This window comes from Gordionus sp. m RMFG-2023, chromosome 2 (assembly GCF_954871325.1).
Source record: "Gordionus sp. m RMFG-2023 chromosome 2, tfGorSpeb1-WG-v2, whole genome shotgun sequence".
NCBI classification, from domain to species: Eukaryota; Metazoa; Nematomorpha; class Gordioida; order Chordodea; family Parachordodidae; genus Gordionus; species Gordionus sp. m RMFG-2023.
This window is the reverse complement of record NC_088776.1, coordinates 11,956,993-11,971,499: the sequence shown is the minus strand read 5'-3', so window position 1 is coordinate 11,971,499 and position 14,507 is coordinate 11,956,993. Positions and strand designations below refer to the sequence as shown.

General features: G+C 29.3%; 2 protein-coding genes across 4 annotated transcripts in view; one reads left to right on the top strand and one right to left on the bottom strand.

The window, feature by feature from the left end:
• Nucleotides 1-1,757: 1,757 nt before the first annotated feature.
• Nucleotides 1,758-14,507, bottom strand: part of LOC135923097 (S-adenosylhomocysteine hydrolase-like protein 1) — a 56,631-nt gene continuing 43,881 nt past the window's right edge. For all 3 annotated transcript variants that reach the window (XM_065457667.1, XM_065457666.1, XM_065457668.1), the window contains 6 exons: nucleotides 5,690-5,784; nucleotides 4,627-4,725; nucleotides 3,684-3,752; nucleotides 2,916-2,994; nucleotides 2,630-2,750; nucleotides 1,758-2,524 (listed from right to left, as the gene is read on the bottom strand). In XM_065457667.1, coding sequence (XP_065313739.1) covers nucleotides 2,518-2,524; nucleotides 2,630-2,750; nucleotides 2,916-2,994; nucleotides 3,684-3,752; nucleotides 4,627-4,725; nucleotides 5,690-5,784 — 470 coding nt within the window. In that variant the 3' untranslated portion in view covers nucleotides 1,758-2,517. The remainder of the gene's footprint in view (nucleotides 2,525-2,629; nucleotides 2,751-2,915; nucleotides 2,995-3,683; nucleotides 3,753-4,626; nucleotides 4,726-5,689; nucleotides 5,785-14,507) is intronic.
• On the top strand, nucleotides 8,161-12,609 carry LOC135925386 (uncharacterized). The gene is made up of 6 exons (XM_065460677.1): nucleotides 8,161-8,191; nucleotides 8,528-8,737; nucleotides 8,780-8,898; nucleotides 8,942-8,968; nucleotides 9,009-9,059; nucleotides 12,535-12,609. Coding segments are annotated over exons 1-6 (483 nt in total). The 5' UTR covers nucleotides 8,161-8,190.

The following is a 14,507-nucleotide window of genomic DNA, read 5'->3' as shown; positions in this document are numbered from 1 at the left end:
TATCAACTACCTAGGAAGTAATGCTCTGAAAAATATATTGCAGATCTATCCCATGTCAGATGTCAAAAATAGTTAAATAAAATTAATGTCAAGAGGTTAAGTTCGTTTCAGATAAACTATAATTTTCATGTCGAAGAGAGAATTAGAGATTTCCTGGCCTCACTCAAATCTAATCATCTATGCCACAGCTGTTATTTCAATATTAATAATTCCTTTATATATAAAGATTAATTTATCAATATTTTGCATTTTTATAAAAATTATATTAAAACATTGCATGTTATTGTCCTAAGATATAATATATCAGTAAACCTTAAGGCTTATATTTGATTTTACCGAACCAGCATCATGTCTGATCATGTTTAAGAAAAAATGTTATTTCCTAAAAATATTAACTTGTAGCTACTCTAATTATCTAATATATAGTAACCAGTGGTATATTGCTTGAAATTTTGGCAGAGAAGAAGAGGGGTAAATATTTTTTTATCAAAAATATGATATATAAATATATATAATAGATTTTATTTATTACGAATATGAATAAATTCTTTATATTATATAAAAAATAATGTCACAAATATTATACTACCGATACTTATTATACAAATTAAGAAATATTTTAATGAATTATTAAACCTCCTGCAATGATATGGAATTTAAGATTAAATTTGACAAATTGTTTATTCTTAAATTCGGTCGAATCTTCACACTTGACAATACTAGAATTTAAAGAATTTTTTAAAACTTTTATTTGGAATATCTTAATGATTTAATTATTCGTCAATCATTAAAAAATGATTCAATGCCAAAAGGACACCGAAGAACCGGATAAGATTTTTTTTTATTTGGCCTATTTCTTGATTATTAAATCGACTCTCAATCCTAACAATCAAAAAACTAATTTTTCTTTATTTCCTCCTCGAGGGCTAAAAACCAAAAAAGAATTGATAGGGGGTACACCCACGATAGTAACACTAATAGTCAACTCAGGTCTCACCCATACCTAATTTTGGTAAAATAAACGAAAGATCTACAGACGACCTCTGCCATCATCAGAACTTATCTCGAACTTTCTAGTATAGTAAAATCAAAAAGATCTTTATGTTTAGCTGATCCGTGTTGACCTAAGTTAACGGCTTGATTTTTTACGAAAGTAAGCTCCACGCCTCTTAAGGTTTTCAGAAAGTGATACCTAGTTTTGGTTAAATTATCAATAAATGTATATTTAACTTCCGCCTCTCCGCAGCCATTGTTTTTTACAAATAAAATTGGCAAACAGCCAAATATAAGCATATCGACACTGAATTACCCATGATCAAGGCTAAGTGATTTCCTATGGAAGACGATATATACAACCAAACTAACCATCTTCGATGTGGATTGGGTGAGGGGATATCAAATAAAAATATAAGTGACAAATGGCAAATGACAGTCTTTTTGAAATGTAGGATACTCTAATCATCTGTTATAAATAGCCTTACTTCATATCAAACCTTTAAGCCCTAAACTTGGTTAATGCAACCAATAGGCATTTATTCTATTAGGAATCGATGAAAAAAAAATATTTTAAGCTAGTCATCTAACTAAACATAATATAAGTATTAGTTCACCTTTTTGGAACAATAATGATGCTGTCTGATTCTAAATAAAATTTAAGACAAGTTTTAATTTAAAAAAAACACATCCAGTATTTATCATGTCTTAAAGTAAAGATTAATCCTATCAATGCAATATTTTAAATATGGTATTCAAACAACTTTGATTTTTTTAAATTTTATAATGATGTTCGTGCACGAATAAATTAAATAATATCAATATATAATGTTATAAAAAATATATATAATTATAATATAATAATAAATTATATATGAAGCAAATGTGTAATTAGAATCGAAATTTTTTAAAAACGACGAAATATTTAACGCACGAATTGCCTTTCGTTAAGATAGTGGCATCGTTCTTGGGAGTACTATAGTTAATCAAAATATTATATCGGTAACTAATTCAGTTGATAATTTAAAATGAGTGAATATATAAATAAGAATAAGCAAAAAATAGGACATAATATACATCGAGGTATATACGATTTAAAAGAAAGTATGTTAAGGATTTGTATGACTGATGCATTATTAAATAATTTAGGAGGTAATAATTGATTCAAGAAAAACAATAAAAATATCTTAATTGTTAGAAACAAAAAGATTGATATAATAAGTTCATACCATGGGATTAGGGTTAAAAAAGATGTGTTTTGTATAATAATAAATATAATAGAGGTCTAGTTGGAAATGCTATAAAAAAACAAGTCTTAACTATATTACAAATTTTTTAAAATTAATTCAATAAATAGTTATAATAGTATAATTGGGACAAATGTAAAAATTTATTAAATGAACTATCCATTGTTTTGCCTAAAAATTAAAAATTATTTTATTTTTAAAAAAGAAAAGAATATATTAAATAAAGGATGACTGGCCCATAACGTTTGTATTTGTGTGGAGTAATTATATCATTTGATCAATATCTGTGGTTTTATAAACATTAAATTTATATAATCAATGAATCAGAGTCAATGCATTTTTATTGTAATTTAGTATTAAGAGAAATTTTCATGATTTAAAATGTGAACCGGTAGTAATTAGGTTTAAAAGGTCCCGTTTTGTTAAGTCCAAGATACTTGGCTTGTTCATCCGATAATTCTGTTAAATGAGCATCGAACGCAGCTAAGTGTAGACTAGCGACATATTCATCTTAATTTTTTTATAAATTGGTATTAACAAAATAAAAATGTCTATTACTAATTCAATTTATTTGGCAAAACGTATCAAAACGGCCTTTAATTAAAAAAATATATATTGGTATTAGTTAGAATTATAAAAAACAATATTGATCAATAATATTTTATTGTATTTTACCCATCTTCTTGGGTAACAAGTAAACGTCTTGTTTATATCTTCCAGTAGGTGCGCTATACATTTCAATCAAAGCTAAGGCCTAGCGATGGTATTTTTTAAAAGCATTTGATAAATAATTTCGAGGTTAAATATTAAATAAATAATAGTATAAAATATGTAGCAGGGTTGGAGACCTACAAAGTGATTTTTTTTGCAACCCAAGCCTGATTTTAAAAATTTCGTGTCAGAACCCCACCCGAGCATATATTTTTTATTCCAGCCCGACCCGAGCCCAACTAAAAAATTTTTGGAACTAAACAAATTTGGGAAATATAAATTACGTAAATGAATAAGTGAGTTATTAGATGAAAAATAGCATGTGATACTGATTGACATTTCAATGAAACAAAATGATCATTGAGGATATTTCCAACATTTAATTTTTGAACCTCCTGAGAAAAATGTCTTCAATGTCAGACCCCACCCGGATAATTTATAAATCTGTGGGGTGGCATGGGCATGCAAGCCCGACGAACAGGTCTAGGTTATTATACACATGCTGAAATACAATTCCAGGAAAATCAAGTCTTTATTAAAATCTAAGCTATAAATGAAGTATGTGTTAGTGGGCTATACCAATTTAAATATGTAAAAAAATAGATTTGTCAGTTAATAAATAATAATTTTAACTCCCAGTGTTAGAAGTCAAATAATTTAATATTTAAAACTTTATAATATTTATTTTTTAATTTAAAATCTGGAGCTCATAATAAAAATTATTTTGCGTACTTGAGTGGCAGAAGTGATGGATATAATGAACGATGGAATTGTGGAACAACTCAAATTAACCAGCCTTCCCTAAAATGTTTAAAATTCACAAGATCAGTTCTAATTTATTTTAAAATTTAAATATAATTGGCATTTAAAATTAAATGAACCTATTAGTTTAAGTATAAATACGATGGAATATTTTGATATGAATGCAAATATTTGGTTAAAATTTGAAAACAAATACAATTTAAAATATTTATTCAAGGATCATATATAATTAATCTAATTATAACATTAATTTAATATAAAAAAAATAATATGAAATGGAATATATCCCATGTATACATAAATATATTGGTTGGGTTTATTAAAATGACATAATTTTCTGTTTCTTAACATTTAAAAATTAATAAATCATGGTTATAAAAACAAAACTATTGCTCAAATTAATATTACATGATATAAGCTGATTAAAAACAAAAAATTTTTTAGTAACGAAAATTGGAATAAGATTTTAAAAACAATTATTATGATTATAATACTATAATAATGAGCTTAACTAAATTTTTATAAAAATAATATAAATTATATTCTTAATTTATGTTCATTCACTGAGAAAAACATCCAGCATTTAACAAATATGACTCCTTTTGAGCCAAAATATATAATATTTTCAAAAAAAACACAATCTTAGCAAAATGAGAAGCACTTAAGACAAAATGTTTAAATGTAGGATTGCCCTCATATTTTAAAGTCCCCCTTGAATCCATATGGAAAATTATTTTAAAGTCCTAAACAAAATTAAATACCAAGAAATGGGGCCGGGATGAAAAATAACGATTATTTAAACCTAAGCAAATTTTGATATTATTTAATTACAATTTCGTGTTATCGTATTTAATATAAGATAACAACATTTTATATACTAGTATATTCATCATATATTTATATATATACATACTTCTGCTAATAATATAATCCTTTTCCCATCAGGCCATATAATGTGATCGACTTGGGATCTTACTTTTTCCCATATCAAGTCGGAGGTTCTTAAGCTGGCCTGTATTTGATAAATAATATAATTTACCGTATATGAAATTTGTATCGTATTCCCCTATATATGTAATCGAATGCTATTTGCATTCGATTGATTGCACATATTTTAATATTTATTTGAAATTATCTTGAGTCGTAACATATATAAAATATATTTTGTGTATGAGCAACATTTGAAAATAACCCTAAAAGCATTTATTTAATATTATAATATTTTTCATAGAGCAAAGAGAGGATATTGTCGCTTAAATGTTCGAATGAACTATTCAATATTTAAAAAATAGAAAGAGATAAGACCAGAATTTGATAATATTTAAATTATATCTTTATGCCTACAAAAAAAAACAAGGGCCATATGCATATTTTATATGTCTTGTAACAATTAAATCCATATAAAAATATATTTTAGAATTTTAACTCTTATAAATATCAACTTTATCTCATAATTTTATAACGATCTCCATTATATTTAGTCTCTTTGGGTTTATATATATATAATAGAGAATTATGTATTGTTTATTTGATAAATAATTCATAATAAGAACTCAAAGTAAAAATTTAATTAGCACTGAAAAAAATGAGAAGACAACTTATTCCGTTTAAATTATAACCATGTTTTTTTATTCTACGAAAAAAAAATAATTTTATTTTTAGAAAATAATTAATTGCATATTTAGGAAAGACGAAACCATCCAATTTTATTTGTTTTTCTTAAATTAGATTTTATAACTCAATTATCTCATTTTAAATGGCGTTTATGACAATTTACTAATACACTTATGCGATGATGATATATCTAAATTGTAACCTTTTAAAGTTAGCTCATTTAACATATCATTTGAATGTTTACACATTCAAATGTTATCTTCTTCAGTAATTTCAATGAGGATTTAAGAATCCTTAAGATGTAATTTACGGATCAGGCCATTTTATATTGAAAGTTAACTATTATAAAAAAAATATTGTACCACATCGATTTCGGTATTACTGTGTCCCATGTTACAAATTATACACCCATTTTTCATTTTATCCATGTGTTCCCTTGAAACGACGTGTTTATTACCTTTATGAGATATAATTTAAAAGATAATAAAATTATCATATAAAATGGTTTTATTTAAGATATTGATATACTTAATAATAATTTATGCAAATCCCAAAAGTTACTTCAACTAGCAAAAATACAATTTTGATAAACAAAAACCATAATTTGATTGGTCGATTTTTTTTAAATATAAAATTTAGGTAAAATAATTTAAAGGTGATATGCACCTGTTTTTTCATCTGTTTTGAAACAAGGCATATTTTTTTTTAAAAAAAAAGAGAGGTTGGACTTTATATGATTAAAGCTTTAAACTTGGGGATTTTTGAATACAATTTTTAACCATATTAATTATGTTATATTTTTATTCAAATTAAAGAGGGATATCTTCATATTTTTATTTAAACATATGAAAAGTAAATTATAAACATTTTACAAATGTGAGAAAATTTAATTTAAAATTTGAAAAGATAGGTCATTATAAAATACAAAAATGATTTTAATTGCAGTGTAATTACAGATAATACATAAACATGTTAAAGATAAGGAATACTATTAGCATACATTTTGATTTTGGAACTATTTTAACCTAATAGATGAGCTATTCATATCTATAATATATTCTAATGCATTAGAGGTAAAAAGTTTAAAAGAAGAAATACTAAATATTTGGTAATTTAATGCTCTGTGTAAAGCTCCTTATTGAGGCAGGTAAAACACATTTATACATAGTCAATGGCCAACATTGTAAAATTCGTGAAGAAAACCGAAATATTGACAAATAATTTAAGTTAAAAATTTGAGCCTCATAGAGAATTTTTAAAGAAATAATTTTAATCACACAATCATTGAATGTATTGGGCAAAAATCATCGAACATATCGGTGTTGAAAAATAATTGGAACATACCTGGTATTAATAATTAATTAACAAACAAAGGTAGAGTTACAATATAATTTTTTCGGTCATAATTAATTCTAATCTTCAATAAGCGCTTTGTAGAAGAATGTTTTCTATTTTTGGATTAGTCAAATCTATAAACTGGGACAAGATAAAGCTGAAAAATTAGTTTTTCATTTTAAATATTTCAATGCTAAAATCTTATATTTTTTTGGTCATTCTTTTTATAAATAAGACTTATTCAAGACATTTAAAAAAAAATACATATAAAATTATAAATTACAAGCTAAAAAAAATTAATGTTTTAAAAAAATATTTAATGGGTATCCATCAATGTATTGAGTTTACATTTCACATATTTCTAATCCGATTTTTTGTCGGATATAGAAGCTTTCCGCAGCTATCCCAGTGTTGTGAAAAATTTTCCTAAAGAGTAATTTTTAGAAATTCTCCCCCAAACAAGAATAATGCTAATTAACAGGATAAAATTATAGTTTGATATAAAGGAGTATTTTAATATTTAGATTCTGCAGCTTCAGTGGAGTGGTGTAAATATTAGATGCTGTGACTATACCTATACTTGAATAATTCCACGAGAGGGATCGATTCAGTTACCAAGGGACGAGTGATATTCCATCGGATTGTTCCCCTAGGTTCATCCCTGTTGGTTCTAGGAGTTGAACTTGAAGGTATGTTTACCTTTGTTAAGGCCTGGCGTTATGTTGTATATGATGTGTCTAATAGACCATCCTATTAAATATTTACAATGAAAAGGGTAGTGTCCGTTAGATGCAACATGCATGTTACAAAGCATGCATTAAAAGGGAGTAACTATTAGGTAATTAGTTCGAAGTCCTATAGCTTGCGTAATTTTTCTGGGAATAAACAAGCCCAAGTTTTCACTTGGTATGGCCTCCAACAGCATATCCGTTTTTGTATTTTTTTACGAATGTCAGGCTGTTTATTGCCAAGGATTGCTCGTTAATATTCAAATTAATGAAAATTTTTTATTATAATTAGGAAAGGCCACTAAAAAGTTTTCATTTTAACCTACCAAAATAAGAAGTTATAGATTTTGATAATTATTATGTTTACTTGAAATAAAAAAAATTAATTCAATAGTTTAATTTATTTAAAAAATATTTAATTATTATCTATATTAAAATAACATTTTTAAAAAAAATTTTAAAAAAAATTAATTAGGCTGCGTCCAAAGTCATTAAAAAAAAATAAAATAAATAAATAAATTTTGAGGAAAAAAATAACATAAGCTATTTTTAATGTAAAAATAAAATAGTGTCCTATTTCATTTTTCGATATTTGTAAAAATTTATTTTTTTTTAAAAATAATAAAAAAAAATAAAGTTGAATAAAAATATATTCAAAATTTTGAAATTTTTAGAAGAAAATTAGTAAGTAAAATTTTTAATGATATTAATTTTTATAAATTTAACCAAAACGATTATGAAAATCCAATAAATAAAAATATCAGGGATAACATGGTTGGGAGAAGTGTACATTTAAGATTAGTAAGTGTATATATTATAAATTTTGAAACAATAATTAATAACAGATTAAAATTTGATGTCTTTCTAGGATTTTACATTTAATAAGAATAAAGCTGTTGGAATGAATGCCCATGTTTTTCACAAGACCTTTGTATTTTTTTTAACCATAATTTAGCCATTATCTTTAGAAATTAATGTAAAAAGAATAATAGTGTATGATTTATTAAGACATAGACTATTTATATAGAAAATATTTACTAAGTTTTATTGAGCTAATATTTTGACATCACCTTATGTGATTAAATAGAGATTCTATAGAAATTAGGCAAATTCTTTATATATTAATATATTTTTTAGTGTCTGAGTATAATTTTATGGAGAGCATCAGAGAGCACAGAAGCCTCTGGTGTAAAAGTGACCTAAAATTTAGAGATTCTGTAGAAAACAAGCGAATATGGGAGGAAATAGGAAAAACCTATAGCTTGAATTATGATCAAGTGAAGAAAAAATTTTTAGCAGTAAAGGCTAAATTTAATAAGTTATATTTTCTCACCCAGCAAAAATCAGGTAAAAATAAAAATTTTATTTTTAAATTATATTATATTTTAGGTTCTGGAGTTCTTAAAGGGAAAGATGTCATATATATTGAAAATTATTCATGGTTGAAGGAAAATGTTGAAAATATTACCAAATTTTCTGAGTCAAGCTTGATATTGACACAGACAAATGTAAAATATTAAAAGACAAAAATATAAAATTGATTTTAATTAGGAATATGAAAATAGCCATCTGGGAACAGTATTATTTTATATTTGTTTAAAAAGTAATTTATTTTTAGGCAGAATCATATCTGAATCAAATTGCTAATCCAGTATTTGAATTGGATGCTGTACATTATTTTACTATTATTTTATATTTATTATTGAATAATAGTTAGATCAAGATACCTCTCCCAAAATCCTACCTTCAGCCTCATCGTGGCGGGGGAGTGGCAACGTCTTTTGGCGGCAAATGGAGGTCTAAAAGGTTCCCTGTGATCTGGGTCTAGAATAGGATCACCGTCTCCTCGACGGGGTGTAAAAACCACTTAAAGAGGTTGATGTCAGGAAGGGCATCCGATTGTAAAAACCATGCTACAAAAATTTCCCTATGGTTCAACAACAGAAGCATCCCGTGGGCCTCCTCATCCGCCTACGACAAAAAGAAGGATGGGAAACCTGGTGGAACCACTATCCATGAAAATGAAACCTATGACGGCCATAAACGACCTAATAAAAAGTGGAGAAACCAGTTTACGGGTGATCGAGTTAGGGTCGCGACATGGAATGTTGGGAGTATGACGGGAGCGGGAGAAGTCGTCGATGTATTGCACAGAAGACATATAGATGTGTGCTGCATACAGGAGACTAGATGGAAAGGAAATGGGACCAGAATGATTGGCAAGACTAGCGAAAAGTATAAATTCTTTTGGCAAGGAGGTAATGATGGTAAGGCTGGAGTTGGGGTATTGGTTGCGGAGAAATTGGTAGACAAAGTAGTCGAAGTGAGAAGGCTAGACAACCAGATAATGGTTATCAAGATGATTATTGGTAGAAAGCTATATAATATGATCTCGGCATATGTTCCTCAGGTTGGAAGAAGTGAAGAAGAGAAATATGTATTTTGGGACAGTCTATTGGGGGTGACATCGAGACTGGCAAATGAAGAGGGGATTATCCTGGCTGGCGATCTGAATGGACATGTGGGAGCGAGTAGTGAGGGTTATGAAGGAGTACATGGAGGGTTCAGTTACGGCATGAGAAATTTGGAAGGAGAGAGGATTTTAGAATTTAGTGATGCTATGGATATGATTGTTTGTAATACAATGTTTAAGAAAGAATCAGAGAAGCTGGTGACTTATAAGTCGGGTAGTACCAAAAGTGTTGTGGATTACTTGTTATTAAGGAGATGTGATCGATGTATAATAAAAAATGTGAACGTGATACCGGGAGAGGAATGTATAAATCAGCATCGACTAGTTGTAGGAGATCTCACTCTTAAAGGTGCCAGGGTCACTAAAAGAAAGTTTGTCCCAAGGCTGAAGGTTTGGAAATTGAAGGAGGAGAATGCTAGACGTCAATTCAATATGGCATTGGCGATTAGGGAGGCGGAGGTGGCACAAGCATCTGGGGTGAATGACAAGTGGGAAGCCATGAAGAAAGCTTGGGTAATGACAACTGAGGAGGTATGTGGATGGACAAAAGGGCCGCCTAGACATAAGGAGACTTGGTGGTGGAGCCCAGAGGTAGCGAAAGCCGTGGATGAGAAACGGAGGTGTTTCAAAGTATGGTATAATAGCAAAGAAAATAGTGATAATGATATTTACAAGATGGCTAAAAGAAATGCTAAGAAATTAATAGCGAAGGCTCAAGAAGAAAAAAGACACGAGTTTGCTAAAGAAATGAAATGCGCTGATGGAATTGGAAATATGGTTAGAATGGCAAAACAGATGTCAAAAAAGAGGCAGGATGTGATAGGTGTAAAGTGTTTGAAAAATATGGAAGGAAAAATGACGATTGATAGTAGTGGTATTAAGAACACCTGGAAGATTTACATGAAAGGACTTTTGAATGAAGAAAATGAATGGAATAATAATATTAGTTGTGCAAAGGTAGAAGGTCCAGGGTGTAAATTTGGCAAGGACGAGATAAGGAGAGCAGTGAAAAAGATGAAGAAAGGGAAGGCATCGGGTTTAACGATGGTGGTATCAGAGATGTTTAAAGGTTCTGATGATTTAGGGATTGAATGGTTAATGAATTTAGCAAATCAGATTGTCACAGAAGGTACTATTCCCGAGGACTGGCGAAGAAGTATAATTATCCCAGTATACAAGGGGAAAGGTGATCCTTTAGATTGTGGGTCTTACAGAGCTATTAAACTCTTGGAACATGCAATGAAAGTATTTGAGAGAGTGTTAGAAAAGCGGATAAGGGAACAAATCAAAATTGATGAAATGCAGTTTGGTTTTACATCGGGAAAAGGCACGACAGATGCAATTTTTGTGGTGAGACAAATTCAGGAGAAGTATCTTGCGAAGGAAAAGAAACTCTATTATGCGTTTGTTGATTTGGAGAAAGCATTTGATAGGGTGCCGCGTGAGATTACAAGATGGGCCTTGAGAAAATCCGGTGTGGAGGAATGGTTAGTTACCGCAGTGATGGCAATGTATGTTGGAGCACAAACAGCAGTACGGACGGATCATGGTGATAGTGACAGCTTTGAGGTGAAGGTAGGACTTCATCAAGGATCCGTGCTGAGTCCATTATTATTTATCTTAGTAATGGATGTGGTGGCTAGAGAAATGCGTGAAGGACTTCCCTGGGAGATATTATATGCAGATGACCTTGTATTAATGGCAAACAGTGAGGGAGAATTGAGGGATAAAGTTAGTAAATGGAAGATGACTATGGAAGCAAAGGGCCTGAAAATGAATGCATCAAAAACAAAGGTGATGATTGGTGGGGAAAATCTAAAGATAGAAGAATCAGGTAAGTGGCCTTGTGGTGTATGTGGGAAAGGAGTTGCTAGAAATTCTATCCAATGCACCAGATGCCAGAAATGGGTACATAAAAGATGTAGTGGGAAAAAAGGCAGTTTGATGTTAGAAAGAATGACCTTTATTTGTAAAACATGCATGAAAGGGATACATAATAATGATAACCTAAAAAATGGTGGTCTGGATATTGGCAATGGGTTAACCCTAGAAAAAGTAGATAAGTTTTGTTATTTAGGTGATATGCTAAACGCAGATGGTGGTGTAGATTCTGCTGTTGTTGCAAGGATCAGACAAGCTTGGAAGAAGTTCAGAGAGATGTCATCTATTCTTACAAATAAAAAAGTTTCTCTGAAGTTAAAGGGGAAAGTTTACGTAAGCTGCGTGAGGAGTTGTTTAGTTTATGGCGGTGAAACATGGGCAATGAAAGCAATTCACGAAGCCAAATTAGAAAGAACAGAGATGAGGATGGTTAGATGGATGTGTGGGGTATCTCTGAGAGAGAGAAAAACTAGCAAGGAATTGCGAGCAAGATTAGTTATAGAAATGATTGGTATGGTAATGCGACGAAATAGACTAAGATGGTTTGGGCATGTGGAACGTATGACAAGAGATGACTAGGTAAAGAGATGCACAATGATGGAAGTAGGAGGATCAAGACCTAGAGGAAGACCCAAGATGACGTGGACAAATGTGATAGCGGCGGATATGAGAAGCTTGAATCTTACAAGTATTGATACTCAGGACCGTCAAAAATGGAAAAGAAAAATCAGAGGGAAAACTGGCCTACCCGGGTAAACCTGGAAATCGCCATAAAACGGAGAAGAAGAAGTTAGATCAAGATACCACAAACAAAGAGAATGAAAACCCAATTATCATTAAAAATATTCCAAGTTATAGAATCTGAAAGAACAGAGATTCTAAAAGGTAAAATAATAAATAACACTTATATTATTTAAAAAAATAGAAATATTAGATTCAAATAAAATGGAAAAGATTAAGGATGTACATCATATGATGGGATTCTATCAATCCTTTTTGGATCAAACTAATGCTATGACAATTGATGATATATTTAAATTTAAAAAATTATCCTCTGACAATTTATCATTATTTAAATAAAAAAACTGTTTATTTGATGCAATTATTTACAATATATATGTATTTATTAAATTATCATAAAATTTTCTCTTATATTATTAAAGTTCTCATTTGAGTGATGGTATTGAGATTCAATAGAATCTGGTGAAGGGCATTCTTCAATTGAACTAAGCTCTATATTTTGAATGCCCTCTCTATCTATTATTATATTATGCAATAGACAATCTGCCTTAACAATTTGAATTGAATTTACTTATTTTTTTAAAACTTAAATGTGTCCAAAGTGTTTTGTTATTAATTTGTGAAAATTTTAAAATTTTAAGTATTTTTTCAAATGAATTTGGACGCAGCCTTAAGTAAATAATTTTAAAAAAGACAAAAATAAGTTTTTTTTAAAAATAAAGGAGGGAAGGAGCAAAAAAAAAGACTCTCGTAATCTGAGGAAACTACGATAGCTGCCTCGAAACCCAGCAATTTGAGTTAATTGTAACATTTTAAAAGAGAATCCATGATCACCATTAATTTGAAATTTTTTTTTACCTAAAATCTTAAAAAAATGAGAGCCTAGGAGGCCTAGGGACTCATTGGTATAATAACTATTGGGATAATCAGAAAAGTCGTTATATTTTCTAAATTTTGACCTTACAGCTGTAATAATCGGATCAAATTGGAAAACACAAGTGAAATCCCAAATAAGGTGTTTTCCTTTAAACCAAGGAATGTTTGTGAGCCCATCTGGCTTTTTTCCCTCAGACAGGGATAAGTGTAGGATTGGCCAACGCTAATTTATTCGAGAGCCTTTAGAATATAAACAGCTTAGACCAATCGAAATCATTTCCGCGTCCTTTAAATATATGGGGTAGACATATATCACAGACTAGTCTATCTTATGGTCACCCTTAACTCCTCTTCGGATAGAAAAGACCGAGATTGGCACTAAGGACAGCTTCATGGCCTGAGTTTTGTCCGAAATATTTAAGTATCTTTAAGGGAAGAATTAATCCCCACCAATATCTTAAAGTTAGCCAAAAGGGGGTTAAGAAAGTCCCTTTGTGCCGAGGACTATGTGAGAGATAAAAGGCAGAAATTTTTTTCCATAAGTCACAGGCAGTTTCAAATAGGCTATCTCTACCCTTAATTTAAATGGTGATTTAAACCAATTTTATTTTTATTTTCCAAAGATCAGGCCTATTTTAATTAATTTTTTTCCCCAAAAATTTTACTTTATAAACTGATAGTGTTGATTTTGATAGGAATTGAACCCAAAGTGGATATCATGCAAGAGAAATGTCGTAACTACTAAAACCTACCCTGTCTTTTAGATAACTGCTATTAGTTGTGGTAACATTTACCAAGAATATTGCAAACTTAAATGAGTCTTCAAAAAAGTTAACGATTCGTAATATCCTCTTAGCGTTATATCAATATTATAAATATTCTAAAACTAGGGCATAACATTAACATTATATAAGTCTGTCGTATTCGTAAACCTGGGTCTTTAGAAAAACTTTAAAACTTGAATCATTTATAGGGCGAGATTTTTAAAAAAATTTTTTTGAAAGACGTGATTTTGCGATTAGCAATCAAAAATATATAAGAACCTACCCTTTGGGTTTATTAGTATTTTGACGTGAGCTTCTTAAATACTTTTAATTTAAAACCATATTTTTAAAAAAATATATAAAATACACAATTTGAAAGCCA